This window comes from Tympanuchus pallidicinctus, unplaced genomic scaffold, assembly GCF_026119805.1.
Source record: "Tympanuchus pallidicinctus isolate F22 unplaced genomic scaffold, pur_lepc_1.0 scaffold9, whole genome shotgun sequence".
NCBI lineage: Eukaryota > Metazoa > Chordata > Aves > Galliformes > Phasianidae > Tympanuchus > Tympanuchus pallidicinctus.
Window position 1 is genome coordinate 6,226,142 of NW_026294813.1, and position 15,760 is coordinate 6,241,901.

The 15,760-nt window shown below is 39.4% G+C and overlaps 1 protein-coding gene across 1 annotated transcript in view; it reads right to left on the reverse strand.

Annotated features, from left to right (window-relative positions):
- Positions 1–320: 320 nt before the first annotated feature.
- GPBP1 (GC-rich promoter binding protein 1) overlaps positions 321–15,760 on the reverse strand; it is a 32,765-nt gene continuing 17,325 nt past the window's right edge. The window contains exons 4-11 of the mRNA XM_052670452.1: positions 15,500–15,723; positions 14,754–14,820; positions 13,147–13,331; positions 12,226–12,366; positions 11,644–11,805; positions 8,944–9,128; positions 3,102–3,204; positions 321–797 (exon numbers count right to left, since the gene is read on the reverse strand). Of these exons, the coding sequence (XP_052526412.1) occupies positions 639–797; positions 3,102–3,204; positions 8,944–9,128; positions 11,644–11,805; positions 12,226–12,366; positions 13,147–13,331; positions 14,754–14,820; positions 15,500–15,723 (1,226 nt within the window). The 3' untranslated portion in view covers positions 321–638. The remainder of the gene's footprint in view (positions 798–3,101; positions 3,205–8,943; positions 9,129–11,643; positions 11,806–12,225; positions 12,367–13,146; positions 13,332–14,753; positions 14,821–15,499; positions 15,724–15,760) is intronic.

Sequence of the window (15,760 nt, forward strand, 5' to 3'; positions counted from 1 at the left end):
AATTTTTCTGCATTTAAATAGTAAAGTGCTTATTTTCCCACAAGAGTTTGCTCAATGTGAGAATACTGGGTCTTGCAATATCCTATAAAGCTTTCAATTAAAAGGTTACTTATAAAAATAAAATTAAAAAAAATAAGGAAAAGAGTTTTAGTGCCCCTTGCTCATTTTACCAGACATGCAATTTGGCCTTTTCGCATATAAAGTGAATTCAAAAATTTCCACTATAAGAAAAAAATGATTTGGCAAGCCAAACACTGTGTCAAGCTGCCTGTTTTATCTCTGTAGATGTGGATATTTTAAGACAGAAGATTTGCAAGACATTACACAATTATTCTTGCTTTTATTATTAAATGAGAAAGTCTGAATTGTTACATTGTCCCACTGGTAGACAGAAATGCTGCAGCGATGAAGACAGTCAATGCTGGGTCAACCCAAGTCCTCATTCTACAACATCTGTTTACAAAGAGATTATAGTAATGTTCAACACACCCAACACAACATTCCTTGCTTTCTTCAGAGTGCAGTTCCATCATTCTTCCTCTAGCAGGGCATGTTACTACATATATATTTTTTTTGGACAACACATCCCCATATTTTCCTGATATCAAAAAAAGCTTCTAGAGATGTTACAGAAATCTTCATACATCATCATCATCTGATGTATCACTGCTGCTTGTCTCAGAATCTTCATTTTCCAGAGCAGATTTGAAAGTGCTGTTTTTCCAGGGGCTAAATTTAAAATTACAGATGAGGCCATTTTTCAAAATGCCATTTTTCCGTAGTCCATTTTTTCGTAACTAAAATGGGAAAATAAAATGTTTTTAGGGAAAGGAAGAACTAAACACAACAATCCACTGAATTTCAGCATTCTCTGTATCCAATCTATAGGCTACATTGGATCCAGAGCATTATCGGTTATACACGCATATAAAGAAAAATTCACAGAATCACAGAATCGTAGGGGTTGGAAGGGACCTCCAGAGATCATTGAGTCCAACCCCCTGCCAAAGCAGGTTCCCTACAGCAGGTCGCACAGGTCGGCATGCAGGCAGGTCTTGAACATCTCCAGAGAAGGAGACTCCACCACCTCCCTGGGCAGCCTGTTCCAGTGCTCCGTCACCTCACTGTAAAGAAGTTCTTGCGCACATTGGTGCAGAACTTCCTATGCTGCAGTTTCCGGCCGTTTCCCCTTGTCCTGTCTCCACTCACCACTGAAAAGAGTCCGGCCTCGCCATTCTGCCCCCAACACCTTGGATACTTATAGACCTGGATCAGGTCCCCTCTCAGTCTTCTTTTCTCAAGGCTGAACAGACCCAGTTCACTCAGCCTTTCTTCATAGGAGAGATGCTCCAGGCCCCTCACCATCTTCGTGGCCCTCTGCTGGACTCTTCCCAAGAGATCCCTGTCCTTTTTGTACTGGGGAGCCCAGAACTGGACGCAGTACTCCAGATGAGGCCTTACCAGGGCAGAGTAGAGGGGGAGGATCACCTCCCTCCACCTGCTGGCCACGCTCTTTTTAATGCACCCCAGTAAGCCATTGGCCCTCTTGGCCACAAGGGCACACTGCTGGCTCATGGCCAACCTGTCGTCCACCAGGACACCCAGGTCCCTCTCTGCAGAGCTCCCCTCCAGCAGCTCATACCCCAACCTGTACCGGTGCATGCAATTATTCCTCCCCAGATGCAAGATTCTACGCTTGCTTCTGTTAAACCTCATCCGGTTTTGTTCTGCCCAGCTCTCCAGCCTGTCCAGGTCTTGCTGAATGGCAGCACAGCCTTCAGGCATGTCAGCCAATCCTCCCAACTTCGTATCATCAGCAAACTTGCTGAGGGTGGCCATTATCCCCTCATCAAGGTCATTGATGAAGATGTTGAACAAGACCGGACCCAGCACCGACCCCTGAGGAACACCACTGGTTACAGGCCTCCAACCGGACTCTGCACCGCCAACAACGACCCTCTGCGCTCTGCCAGTCAGCCAGTTCTCAACCCACCTCACTGTCCACTCATCTATCCCTCACTTCCTCAGCTTTGTTGTAAGGATGTCGTGGGAGACAGTATCAAATGCCTTTCTAAAATCAAGGTAGACTACATCTACTGCTCTTCCCTCATCCACCCAGCATGTGACAACATCATAGAAGGCCACCAGGTTGGTCGAGCACTACCTCCCCTTGGTGAACCCATGCTGACTACTCCTGATAACCTCCTTTTCTCCCAGTTGTCTGGAGATGGCATCCAGCACCAGCTGTTCCATCATCTTTCCAGGCACAGAGGTGAGGCTGACTGGCCTATAATTACCCAGGTCTTCTTTCTTGCCCTTTTTGAAGACTGGAGTGACGCTGGCTATCCTCCAGTCTTCAGGGACCTCCCCTGTTATCTAAGACTGTCTATTATCTAAAAATGATGGAGAATGGTTCAACAATGACCTCCGCCAGCTCCCTCAGCACATGTGGATGCACCCCATCAGGTCCTATGGACTTGTGGAATCTTAGAACTGCCTACGCACTCATGCACCTCCTCTTTCCTGACTAAAGGGAAGTCCGCCATTCCCCAAACCAGGGTGTGGGAAACCTGAAGGAGAGCCTTTTCACTCAAGACGGAAGTACCAGCTAACCAAGAACTTCTTCAATTGCACTAAGCCAAGCTCCTGCAGTGATCAAGTATACTCTCTTCCCATCCACTTCCTCAGATGTTTTCCCCAGTAGCCCCTCCTGTAGGGACCCTCCTGTGACCACAGTCCTTTTTTCAGAAAAAAAAAGTAGAATGTCTAGATTGAGGAAAATGCAATTCACTGGGCAATTTCCAGTGAAGCAAGACAAGGAAGCTGCACAAAAACCATGACCGAAAATTTCTTTTCCTCAGATTGAGCTGAAGAGGTAGAAGTCCTGTGCAAGCCTGCAACTTGCAATGTTGAAAATAAGTACTGCTTTCCCTATCTTTTTAAATCAACGTCTGAAAGGGCAAAGGAAGCAAGAAAAGAAAGAAAAAGGGTGCTGAAGTGGCATCATCTCTAACCATCAGAACTACTGGAGATTCTCCTCAAGATTAGGTACTTAGAGTGGGCAACTGTAAGTTCATAACGGGACATTAGTGTAGCATTACCTGTTCACTAATGACTTGGAATTCCCTCATCTCGTCTTCTGTTAGTGGAGCATAAATTTCATCATTTTCACTATCTTCCTGCCAGCCCATTTCCTTTAACAACCTTAGAAATAAAATAAGAAACATGAGGAAATTTCTACACACACAAAGACAGTTCAAGCTCTTCCTATACCAGTGTAAAAATGTGTAATGAATGTATTAGTTCACCATTTTTTAAAACAGATTTCTAACCCAATTTTATGTAAAAATTTAAGGTAAGTTCTATAAGCATGAAGTTACCAGATTCTTCACAATTGATTCTGTTATGCCACTGTATGTTCAGGTATAAAAGCTGCAAAAACTAAGCATTAAGAATGTGTTTTATAGATAAAATATTAATTTCAAGTGAATATCTTCTCCATCACTTGCATGTGTCAAGCACTACACTTCCTGCCATTAGGTTTCACATGTCAAATAGATGCAGCTCCCTCAATAAACCTAGTGAACATGCTGGCACAGAAGTCAAATGTCCTCACTCCGGGATCACTTCTAATCAATGACAACGCTCCCAGACATAGCTGCACTTAGCATAAGATGACAAAATTTCCAAGTAAACTCTAATGGAAATCAGGCAGTAAAATATAAACATATATATATACCTATAGATTATATTTATATATATTTATACATATATATATATATATATACACACACACATAAAAACAGATATTTATGTATTTTCCTATTCTGTTTCAATTGGATGGGTGTTCACCAGAACTGCAGCAATAAATACAGCAAAAGAGAAAACAATTTGGAACATGCACAAATTCAGCTGTTGATGCATGGGGTTTCTCTTGAATGCTTATCCATTGTTGGCACACTGTGGACTTCACAGCACATCAAACTACAATCTATGTTCTCAAGATACATTATCCAAGGGAAATGACTTGAGTACAACCAAGTGACCTTGGCTACCACTATCATATTCATCATATTCCTAAGATTCAAGATGGAAGAAAGTGATACCTTCATTTTAAGGCGAGACATCTACCTAAGATAGAAAAGAAAAAATATATTTCTGGTGGAACAGTAGTGTACCTCCTCAAAAATAGTGTTAAGAGAAGAAGATTCACACTGAGGCACAGTCTGCAGACTTCCTTCCTGGATAACAGAACAGCTATGAGAAGTGCTGCTGATGTCCTTCCATGTGACTACAACTACGAGCAAGTTTTGGGATGCGGGGAGGAAAAGAAATAGAGACATACTTCAGAGTGTGCCTTCATTTGAGGCACCCAAGGATGAAATAATCAAACGTTTCAGCCAGTGCCAAAAATGGGACAAGAGTAACCATGCACATAGAAAATGCATTTAGATGTGAATGCATTGTGGAAACAGGGTTGATCACAGGCATGTCCAACCCACAGGCTGTATGTGGCCTGCTCCCTGCCCCAGGCCATCACAGTGGCAGCCCTTCCCTGCTGAGCAGGCCAGCCTAACCCCAGCACACACCCTCTGCCCAGCAACAAGAAAACAACCGTGTGCAGTCAGAGCTGTCTGGGCTGAAACGAGGGCATGGAGGGGTGCAGTGCAATTTACACAAAATAATGCATTTTGATACACTGGCTAAACACAGTGAACAGCAAGAAGTATGCAGATGTTTCTTGATTAGTGAAAGGAATCTGAAAGCAGTTTGAAGATTGCCAAAACAATCATCAATTTATGTTTGTGACCCCATTTTCAGCCAGCAGAAATAGACTACCTTTAATTTTCAAATAAACTACATAGAGTTGCAATCAGATATTCTACTCAAAAATTGGATCATGTCTCATTATTAGGCTTTCCTCTAAGTTCTACCTTAACAAAGAAAAATCTCCCTCACTTCAGAGTCATGCCTTACTCAGTCATTGCTCTTTGGTAGTGCATACATTTATGAACAATTTTTTTTAGGACAAAGCACTGGAAGAGTAAAATTTCATCAAAAATCTCTGACGAAGACCTTGAGAACTGACAAAGAATCGCAACCACTTCCATCAACCAGCCTGATGCATTAGTTTTACATAAACAGGATTCAATATTCCACTTGTTTTAAGGTTTCACTCCTCTTTTTTTCCCATAATGTTTTGATAAAAAAATATTATAAATTAAAATATTTTCTTACTGTTTCTCTCTATATATACATATATATAGTAAGAAAATATTTTTATATATTAAATATACAAATATATATTTTGGCTGCTCCAAAAGTAATGCCTCATATTTTTTTTATACTTGACCATAACACCACAAGCAGATGTGAATGGTATGGCAGTAGAGATTGAACTACCTTCCCACCAATATTCTGTTACATTTTGTTGCCATGTGACAGATGGCAGTAGAGGGACAGTCTGACAAAATGATGTCATGGAAATGCGAATGAAGCTAAGGCGTGTCACTGAATTCCTCCACACAGAAACAACAGCACCCACTGATGGGTTCACCAGGGGGAGGTCATGCCTGAGCAACCTGGTAGCCATCTACAATGTCATTAAGGGCTGGGTAGATAGGGAGGGGGTGCAGTGGATGTAGTCTACCTTGATTTCAGCAAGATATCTGATACTGCCTCCCACAACATCCTTATAATAACGCTGAGGAACTGTGGGATAGATGAGTGGACAGTGAGAGGGGTTGAGAACTGGCTGACTGGCAGAGCACAGAGGGTGGTGATCAGTGGCACGGAGTCCAGTTGGAAGCCTGTATTTAGCAGTGCTCTCCAGGAGTCAACGCTGTGTCCAGTCTTGCTCAACATCTCAATGTCATTAATGAGGGGACAGTGTCCACCCTCAGCAAGCTTGCTGACGATGCAAAACTAGGGGGAATGGCCAATACACCAGAAGGCCATGCTGCCATTCAGCAAGATCTAGACAGGCTGGAGAGCTGGGCGGAAGGGAATCAAATGAGATTTAACAAAAGCAAGTGCAGAGTCTTGCACCCAGGAAGGAATATTCACATGCACCAGTGCAGGTCAGGGGATGACCTGCTGCAGAGGCACTCTTCAAAACAGGACCTGGGTGTCCTGGTAGACAACAGGTTGGCCAAGAGCCAGCAGTGTGTCCCAGTGGTCAAGAAGGCCAATGGCATCCTGGGGTGCATTAAAAAGAGCATGGCTAGTAGGTCAAGGAAGGTGATCTTCCCAATCTATTCTGCCCTGTTGAGGCCTCACCTGGAGTACTGAGTCCTATTCTGGGCTCCTCAGTACAAAAAGGACAGGGATCTCCTGGAAAGAGACCAGCAGAGGTCCAGGAAGATGATAAATGACCTGGAGCATCTCCCTTTCACTGAGGAAAGGCTGAGCAACCCGGATCTGTTCAGCCTTGAGAAAAGAAGACTCAGAGGGGATCTGATCAATGTTTATAAACATCTAAAGCGTGGAAGGCAAAAGGACAAGGCCAGACTTTTTTCAGCAGCAAGTGGAGACAAGACAAGGGAAATGGACACAAACTGAAGCATAGGAAATTCTGCACAAATGTGCGTACAAACTTCATAATAAGGGTGATGGAGAATGGGAAGAGGCTGCCCAGCGGGGTTGTGGAGTCTCCTTCTCTAGAGATATTCAAGATCCGCCTGGACCATCCACACAACCTGGTCTAGGGAGCCTGCTTTGGCAGGGGGGTGGACTTGATGATCTCTAGAGATCCCTTCCAGCCCCTACAGTTCTTTGATTCTGTGATATTTCTGGAGGCCAAACAGTGGATGTGAGCACAATAAGGCAGTAGATGGTGCTTTTCAGCAGTGACAACAACCATCCTCTCTGGTGCAGGTTTTGACAAGCATGCCATACTGGCAAAAACACATAGCTAATCATGGTGACTACATTTAAAAATATGTTTTGTAGCTGAGATCTTTCTCTATCAAACAGAGTTGCTGTGCTCATTGTATCTGTTGCAGTTTCCATGGAAATAGATAGGAGACATTACATTTCGAGCAACCCACGTATATGCAGCCCAAGACAATTCCTCTTCAATATGTGTGGTTCAGGCAAGCTGAAAGGTTGGACACCCATGGTTTATCTTCCAGTGAAGACACTGTGGCATTTAATCATGTTCACATATTTTCTCACTGAAAAGATTCTGCCAAAAGGATAAGCAGCTTCTTCAGGCAAACCAAACACCTGTAAACCTTGTATCTTAAAGGAAATAAACACTGTTTCACAAAAAGTAAAAAGGATTCTAATACCATATGCCAGAACTGGTGCAGGAAACTGACACTCTTAGTTGGATAACAGTGAATATATTAAAACAGAGGTTGTAAGATGATTCAAGTTGATGCCTGATGTAAAACCCTGCCTAGAAAAAGTTCCAGGTCCAAATACAACACAAGTGCAGTGAATAAATGTGCAAGTGACTAACATGTTATCACTAACCATTATTAAAACCACATTAAAAGTCCAGAACTGTAGAAGAGGGAGAGAACAGCACTACTGAATCTGCTTAAAGAAGTTAACAAGACAATAATGGAAGTCGCATCCTCTGTATTGTTTAGAGGCAATTAGACAACATGACTGCTAGGAAAAGTGATACCATCAGAAAGCAGAACAAATAATACATATGTCATCTGAAACTTTTATGACAGAATATATCCACTCGTACACACATACAAAAAAATACTTTCAGTGATATCGTTTTAGCAACGATAATTTGTTATAAAATCTTACTGCAAGCATGCTAGAATGTTAGCAGTATTATGCATAATTAAGTGGATAGCTACACTGCTTCTGTTAATATAAGTAAAGTTCAGGACAGTAGTTAATTAACTTAAGCAACATCATCTAAAGCTGACAGGACCACCGCATCTTTAAAGCAACATTAGGAACTACACTTCAAAAACTACACTTCAGTTTAGAAAACTTCGCACCAGCAGGATAAGCAGGATAATCAGAGCACTATGAAGCCTTCTGTAGCAGAAGGAAAACCCAAAACACATTTTGCACATGTGCCAATTAATTATTAGACATGCATAAGCTTCCAGTGAGTTGGTCACTTCAAATTCAGATTTCCTCTAAAAAAGCTTACTGTAATACCTGTTTACATGCCACAGGTCACAGTCAAGAGCCTAGTACAGAGTGCAGATGCACAATATCTCTGGAATATCACAGAGAGGCTTGCCTAGAAAACTTATGAAGGCAATTCAAAGTAATTTAAATTAACCAGTTTAATTGAAGTTACAACGTCAATCTTCTAGTCAAAAATTACTGCCAGCAGCCATTAGCAGCCCAAGTTTTCTGTCTCCATAGCCAGTGGGTGGGAGAGAAATAACATACAATCACTGTAGAAAGATTGTGTATTTCTTTAGTTACCAGAAGCAGTTTAAAAGAGCTCACAACAAGCTCATCTCCAGACTTGTGCTATGACTTTCCAGCAGGGCTATTCTCATCTCTCTCACGTTACTATTAACTTCAATCCTCTGAATTTTTTTCCCTTCCCACTGCACTGTCTTACAATCCCACTAACCGCATCATAACAGCTATAAAAATAATCTTTTATTTAGTGACAAGGAGTTTTATATAATATGCAGCATTTAAAGCATCATTAGAAGAGACAGGAATGATATGCACTGTTCCTCCGAGATAAGCAGATCCATTTGCTTTATTTTTTTTTTTACAAGGAAATAAATTCTTAGTAAAGCAGGTTAAAGATGACAGTATATATAAGGTCTAGTAGAAATAAAGTAATTCCTTGTTAAATTAGTATTACTAAAATTACATCTTTCACAGTATGCTTAAAACACATTTTGTATTCTTAATTATCAGATTCTGAATTCTAAGCTAGTAAGAATTCAAGGCATGATTACTTACGACGAAAAAACATTTTATGTAAGAAGCACATACCTATGCTCTGCCTCAAGCGAGCTTGAAAGAATATTTGCCTGAGGAAAAGCTGAAGATCGAATGACCTGTTGAGATGTAATTGAAGCATTGCCATTCTGTTGTGAAATTTCATTTTCAAAGTTTTGGTTTATATCTCTCTTGTGATGAGTACTGTTGCTTTTATGCAAGTTAAGGGAGCCACCATCCTGTTAAAATATAATATATATATGTGTATTGCATAGTTCAAAAGTAAATTGCATTCTGAAAGTGCTGCAGTTGAGTGATTCTGCTGAATTTAAATGGAGAATTACATTTCAATAGCATTACAATACACGGACACTACACAACTCTTAGGTTATACCACTGAACTAGTAAAGTAGAAAGCAAGCAAAAACAGAAAGCTCTGCCTCAAGCTTTTCTACAAAGTTTTAAACGTGTCTTAAAAACTCAAGCTTATTTGTAAATGTATGAAAGTTATCTGTTGAACTTAAAAATAGGGTTCCTAACTTAATAAATATTGTGCGATTCGGCAGAGTTTGAAAGCACAAAGGACTTGGTTTAAAGGGCAGGTCACAGTCACCATGTATGAACCAGAAAACTCACCTTCTGCATGTTCAGACTACACCCACAGTACTTCTCACTCTGTTACTACAGTGGTAACTTACTAGCCAGGATATACGAACTTGGAACAGAGTTTGTTAAGAAAACGAATTATTAGGGTTCACATGGCTTTTTGAAGTTCTTCAATCCTACAAACCTAAAATGCTTCTTCGGATTCTACTCTTCCAGCAATTTCTAACTCTTACTCAGTAATTAGTCAAACAGCCTCAGAAGTCTTAGCAACTATAAGAACAGAGCATGATCATTATCTAAGCTAGCCCCTTTTTGACAACAAAAGCCTCAGAGCTGGCATAAAACACCACTATCCATAGCAGGAGGTAATCACTCAATCAGCAAGCTTTGCATTGTAAGTAATCCTATTTCTGAATATAGGATTGAGAACATAAGCAGCATTTCCCTTTCACTCAGTGATAGCTGCTTCCAGAAACTTCAGAATGCACACCCAAGATTTCTTAAAATTTCCCAGTAAATATATCCCAATAAATATATAATCAGCTGTTGAATCATAAACATGGAGAATTTAACTCAGATTATCAGAGAACATTAAAGAACTCTAATGTATTAAATGCACTGGGGCAACAGAGCTTCCTCCAAACATGACTCAGCTGCCAATCACCATCTGCCACGTTATTTCAGTCCCCATCACTGTGGAAAGTAGGACAAGTATTACTGGCACATGATTGTTTGTTTTGGATTTTTAAACTTCAACTTCTTTCCATTAGTTAAACATCAATGGCAACAAGATACCTGTAATTACTAAATACTCCAACCTGTGTGTAACATACAAATGTCCAAGGATATTATGACTTCTACTGCTAAAAACATTTTTTTTTCCACTCAAATAAACTGTCTCTGAATAACAGCTGCGTACAGTGGGACAATCAAACACATTTGAACTTCAAGTAGCACGAAAATATTAAGAACTCAAAGCAATCCTAGGAACTCAAACTTCTATCATGTTCACACAGTAATTTCCACTGTTTCACACTGTTTCCCGAGATCTTTCTAAGCTTCAATCAAAAACTCTTTGCATTTCTTAAACACCACTGCATCAGATGTCCTAGAGTGCACAGAAACAGAATGTCTAATGAAAAGATACAGCTGACACATACAGCCAAGTTTTATTTTGCCCAAAATCAAAACAAGGTCAGAAAAGTCAGTTTCACTTTCAGGAGGAACGCACAGTTGCACATTTTCTTTTTCTTTCATATCTCTGAATCAAAATAATTCTTTTTCAAAACCAGTTTTTGTTTTATTGCTCACATAATCACTTCACCCTAAATAACGTATTACTTACTAATACCCATACTACATAAGCTAACCCTGCTTACAGCTTGTTACTTCCTGGTAGCTGAGACATGAATATTCTCAATGCCAGCCAGGCACTACATGGAGTGATCCTACATGAAAGAAACCTGACAAATTAACATATACAGCATAGGTTTCCTAGGTATCAATCGGGAAGCAGAAACAGGTCCCTTATAATGCACATAAATAAAAATACTGCTCCTATGTCTACATTAGGAACAGAGAGAGCTTCTGGGTATGCGAGAATTCTTGTTAACAAGGAAATAATCTGAAAAGCAAAACCAAGTTTTCCCATTAATTATTTTTCTAGGATTATTAACAGCCAAGATGCAAGATACTGCCCTCCTGAAAGATTAGGTTAGTGTATTAAGTTTCTTTATTCTTTTTATTGAAACAGGTTGCCCAGGGAGATGGCAGTTATCACCTCAGAAAGTTTACAAGAAAAGGCTAGATGTCACAATAAGTGACAATGTTTAGAGGACACATGGATTGATGTTTGGCCTAGGGAGGTAGTATTAGTGGTCTCTTCCAACATTAATGATCCTATTGTTGCTAAAGGCTAAAATGTCTTTGGAATATTTACATCTATCAACAAATCTGGCAGTAGAAAAAACAAATCACTAAGACTCAGTGGAGAAAGTAGAATTCAGAGCAAATCCATCTAAAGCTAAGTCCCTTCCTGCATCCAGAGATCCAGGATCACAACTGAACAACTGCTCAGAGGAAAAAAATACAGGTTACTTTCAGTCTGAACCCATTACTGCTGGGTATACAAGGTATGAAGAAAATTACCTTCTCTTGCCCAGCATTCTCATCCTCATGTTCTTCTTCCACTCTATCTCGTTTCAGTGCTTTCAAAAATTCACTCTTCTTATCAGTCCGCATTCTTGTCAATTTTGTTAAACGAGGCTGACCAACTTTGTCAACAGGGGATGAAGAATTTGACCAATTACACTAATGTAGGGAGTGAAATAATAACAGTACTATTAGAAGTACAATCATTTATAAAAGACTAAACAAAAGACACAAAGCTTCTCAGGAACTAGTACTGCATGTATAGCCAGAGTCCAAAGCAGAGGGAAAATATTTGTATTTTAGTGTTTATGCTCATCACACACAGACAAAGGGACTCAAGTTTACAGAGCACTGCTAATAGTTGAGTTACTTCACTAAGTTCTCTCCAAACCAAACCTATAAACAAACCATGCAGTATCTGAAGACCACCAAGATATCTTCCACAATACCCACTCTCACATTTACTCCAAAAAATATACTTATTTAATACAATTCAATATAAAATCTATTTATCCATTTATTTAACCAAACAAGTTAAAAATTATATACACGCGATTAAAATTACAGCCATTGCTTTACCTCTCTCACTGCGTTCTGGGATACAGGAAATGCTTTGGCAGCTGATTTGAAAGGACAGAAATTGCCACTACCACACGAAGATTCATGAGGAAATGGATTCACAAGTTTATTTTCTTTTGCTTGGCTTTTCCACTGTGTATGCTTAAAAATATATAAGGAATCATTAAACACAAGAGGATTATTTTTAAAAATCTCAAAAAAATGACTAAGCAAAAGCAAAACTATTACAACTGTTTACAACCGTAACTTCGCATAAACGTGTGTTCTTGTAGAACAGAGACTGTTTATGAGCAATTCATCTTCTCACAAATGCTGTTTATGTTGTTCATATAAAGAGTTAGATTTAAAAATAATTAAAACCCTCATATCTGATGTATTAAGATAAGAAATATGAGAGTCTTCAACAGCTGCAATCAATGTTTTTAATGCATTAAGCTGCACAGTTAAGAACATTTCCATCAGACGCTCTCAGGAATACAGAAATTCCCAGACAAAAGCCAAAAGATGAACCTGGAAAAATGCTTTTGGAATGACACCAGATACCCACATCAAGAATTGGGTTAAATTCTGAGGGTATTTTTAAGCCAGTTATTGCTCTCCTTTTCTGTTAAAATTATACATGCAAAAAGCAATGCTATTTCATAAATTAAAAATATAATTCTCGTGTGGACAAATCTCAGGCTTCTCAAAAAATGTGAATGTGAAATAAACGGAAATTCAACTACAGTAGAATTTAAAAAAAAAAAAAAAAGCATTTCGAGTTACTTCTAGGCTACATGGCTCTTCAAGTATTCAATACTTTCAATACTTGAGAGTATGCTTTAGCCACAAAATTCTCAGGGGTGAAACAGCTCTAATTCTGAATGTGCTCTTTTTTTCACCTCCCAGCATGTAATTCATGCCAACACATCAAAGACTCACCTTTGCAGATGGAGTGGCAGGTTTAGGGACCAATCCTTTATAAACATTTGTGCCAGTACCATTTTTTACTGGCTGTGAATGAAGATTTCCTACTACAGGGAATCCAGATATCTGCAGATCTTTTGTACTGCTCTTTTTAATGACAAGCATCCTTGAAGATCTGGATTTAGGGTTCAAAGGATACTCTAAAAAAACAAAAAACAAAAATAAACAAACAAACAAACAAAAATTCTTGTGCATGTATACACCGTGTTAAATTTCTAGTTCACAGGTTACTGGATAGCCATATGGTCCATAGGCATACAAGCAGGAACTTTTTCAGCACTAGTTCCAAAATAACCTACTGAACAAATCCAGATAAACTGAAGATCTGTTCAATTTTCTACTGTTTAACCATCATCAGTAAAAAAAATTTCTCAACACAAGAATTTTACTTTCAAAAAGTAAAGATACTCCTCAGTCAAAGAAATTAGCTACACAGCTCTTGTTGACAAATCTAATATCAAAACACTGTTAATTGCTAATAGAATAAAATAGTTCAGTCGGAAGGGGCCTTCAAACATCATCTAGTAGAACTACCTGACTACCACAAAACACAATTACAGAGGGCATTCCTCAAATGCCTCTTCACCACTGACAAACACATGGCATCATCAACCTAACCAGGAAGCCTCCTGTACTGTTAGACCACCTTAACTATAAAAAAGTGTTTCCCGTTGTCCAGACTGACCCTTCCCTGGCAGCTTTGTGCCATTTCTGTCCTGCCATCAGTTCCTAAGAGCAGAGTGCGGCACATCCCTCAGCCCAGTGTCCTGAGGGAGCTGCAGGGAACAGCCTCCTCTTTTTTAGACCAACCCAAATGCCCTCAGCCTTTCATGGCAAGACATGCTGTCCAGTCCTGTTATCAGCTTTGATGCCTCCTACGGATGCTTTCAACGATCTCAACATCAGTCTTCAAGGTTAGGGTGCACCAACACTGAATACAGAAGGACAATCACCTCTTAATAACTGATTATGTTGTGTTTGATGTACCTCAAAATACAGTTTGCCCTCTTCGTCACATCTTCAAAAGAAAGTATGGCTTTTATATTTTCCTCTAAGATTACCAAAGAATTAGTATTTGCATATTAACAGCTCAGTTTAGTGCCAAACATACCAAACTGAGGCCTCTATAAACACGACAGGAGTACATGCAAACTGCTCCAGACACAGCACCAGCCAGTTTATGACCTCCATGTCATGGTTTCTCGTCAATCTTTTCAACAGTTCTAATCAGTAAGAAGCATTCCTTCACAAAGCTGGAAATCACACCACTACCAGTGACCTACTTTTAGCACATTTCCTCTTGGGAGACAAATTCTTGACATCCTTACAAAAAGATGCACACTCATTCTGGGCTAAGAATATCAGCTGTGGCTGCATCTAGAGACCAGCAGATTTATATCCAACAGAAGTGTTACCTCTCCTACAGGAAGATTCTCACACTGCACTAATACTGAAACTTCCTCAATTTCAATCCACATTTTTGTAATATCCTAAAAGAAATTCCTGTATTTTGAATAAAGCATTTTTTTTACATTTTTGTATTCAACATGAAAAATACTCACCCCACACACCTGCTGCTAAAGATTTATTCTGGCTTGGCTCCCTCTCATATTCAGGATTCAAAGATGGCTGAAAGGAAAAGATATCATTATTTAAAATGAAATTTTAAAAGCCTTGAATCTTAGGACCAATTAAATAATCATGACAGTATCCACTGCCCAAGATTTTTAAATGGAGACAGAACATTTCCTCTGAGCACCAAATTTATCAATGCTCACTTGTTTCTATTCTCCAACATTCAAGCAACAGTCAATACCATTATACTAACTACCCACGGAAAACAAAATAAAACAATGAAAAATCCACAACAAAAAAAAAAAAAAAGGTGTATTGCTCTTCAAAGAGAAAGTTCTGCTTTCCTCTTACACCTTAGAATTTTTTGCTTGAAACACATAATTCCAAATGGTCAGAAAGACCATATTGTTAGTACTTGACATTATCAAGTAAGGTAATTTCATAGACCTTAATACATACATATGCCACAGTAAACCATGGCAAAAGACTATAAATTCAGAAACTACCCAGCTGTAGTTTCACTCTATAATAAAAAAATGCAATGATAAAAATGAGAGAGTAAGAAGAGAAACAAGTAAGTGGACAAATGACTCATATCCCCTTACCTATGGGAAGGGTGATCCCTTATATGATGATCTGTAACTGGTGAAATCTCATGAAGTAGCTTGTAATGGACAAAATGGCACTTGCAGAAACAACGAAACCTTGTGTATTATAATTAGAATTAACTTACAAAATCCTCAGCCTCAAATTGTTTGGGTACTTCCTTGTCTTCTTTTTTCCCAGGGTCATTATCAGGTACATTGTTTTCATGCAGTCCCTGGCTTTTTGCACAGTGGAAAGTGCTGGTACGAGAGCGGGAACCTCCGCCATGGTATACCCCACGATGGTTTATATTTTCTGCACCATTTCTGCCTTGTGAACGCCAACCATTCTTCTCTTTTCTCCCAAAATGCCCTTAGATTTTTGAATTTAAAAGAAACATAAGTAGTTT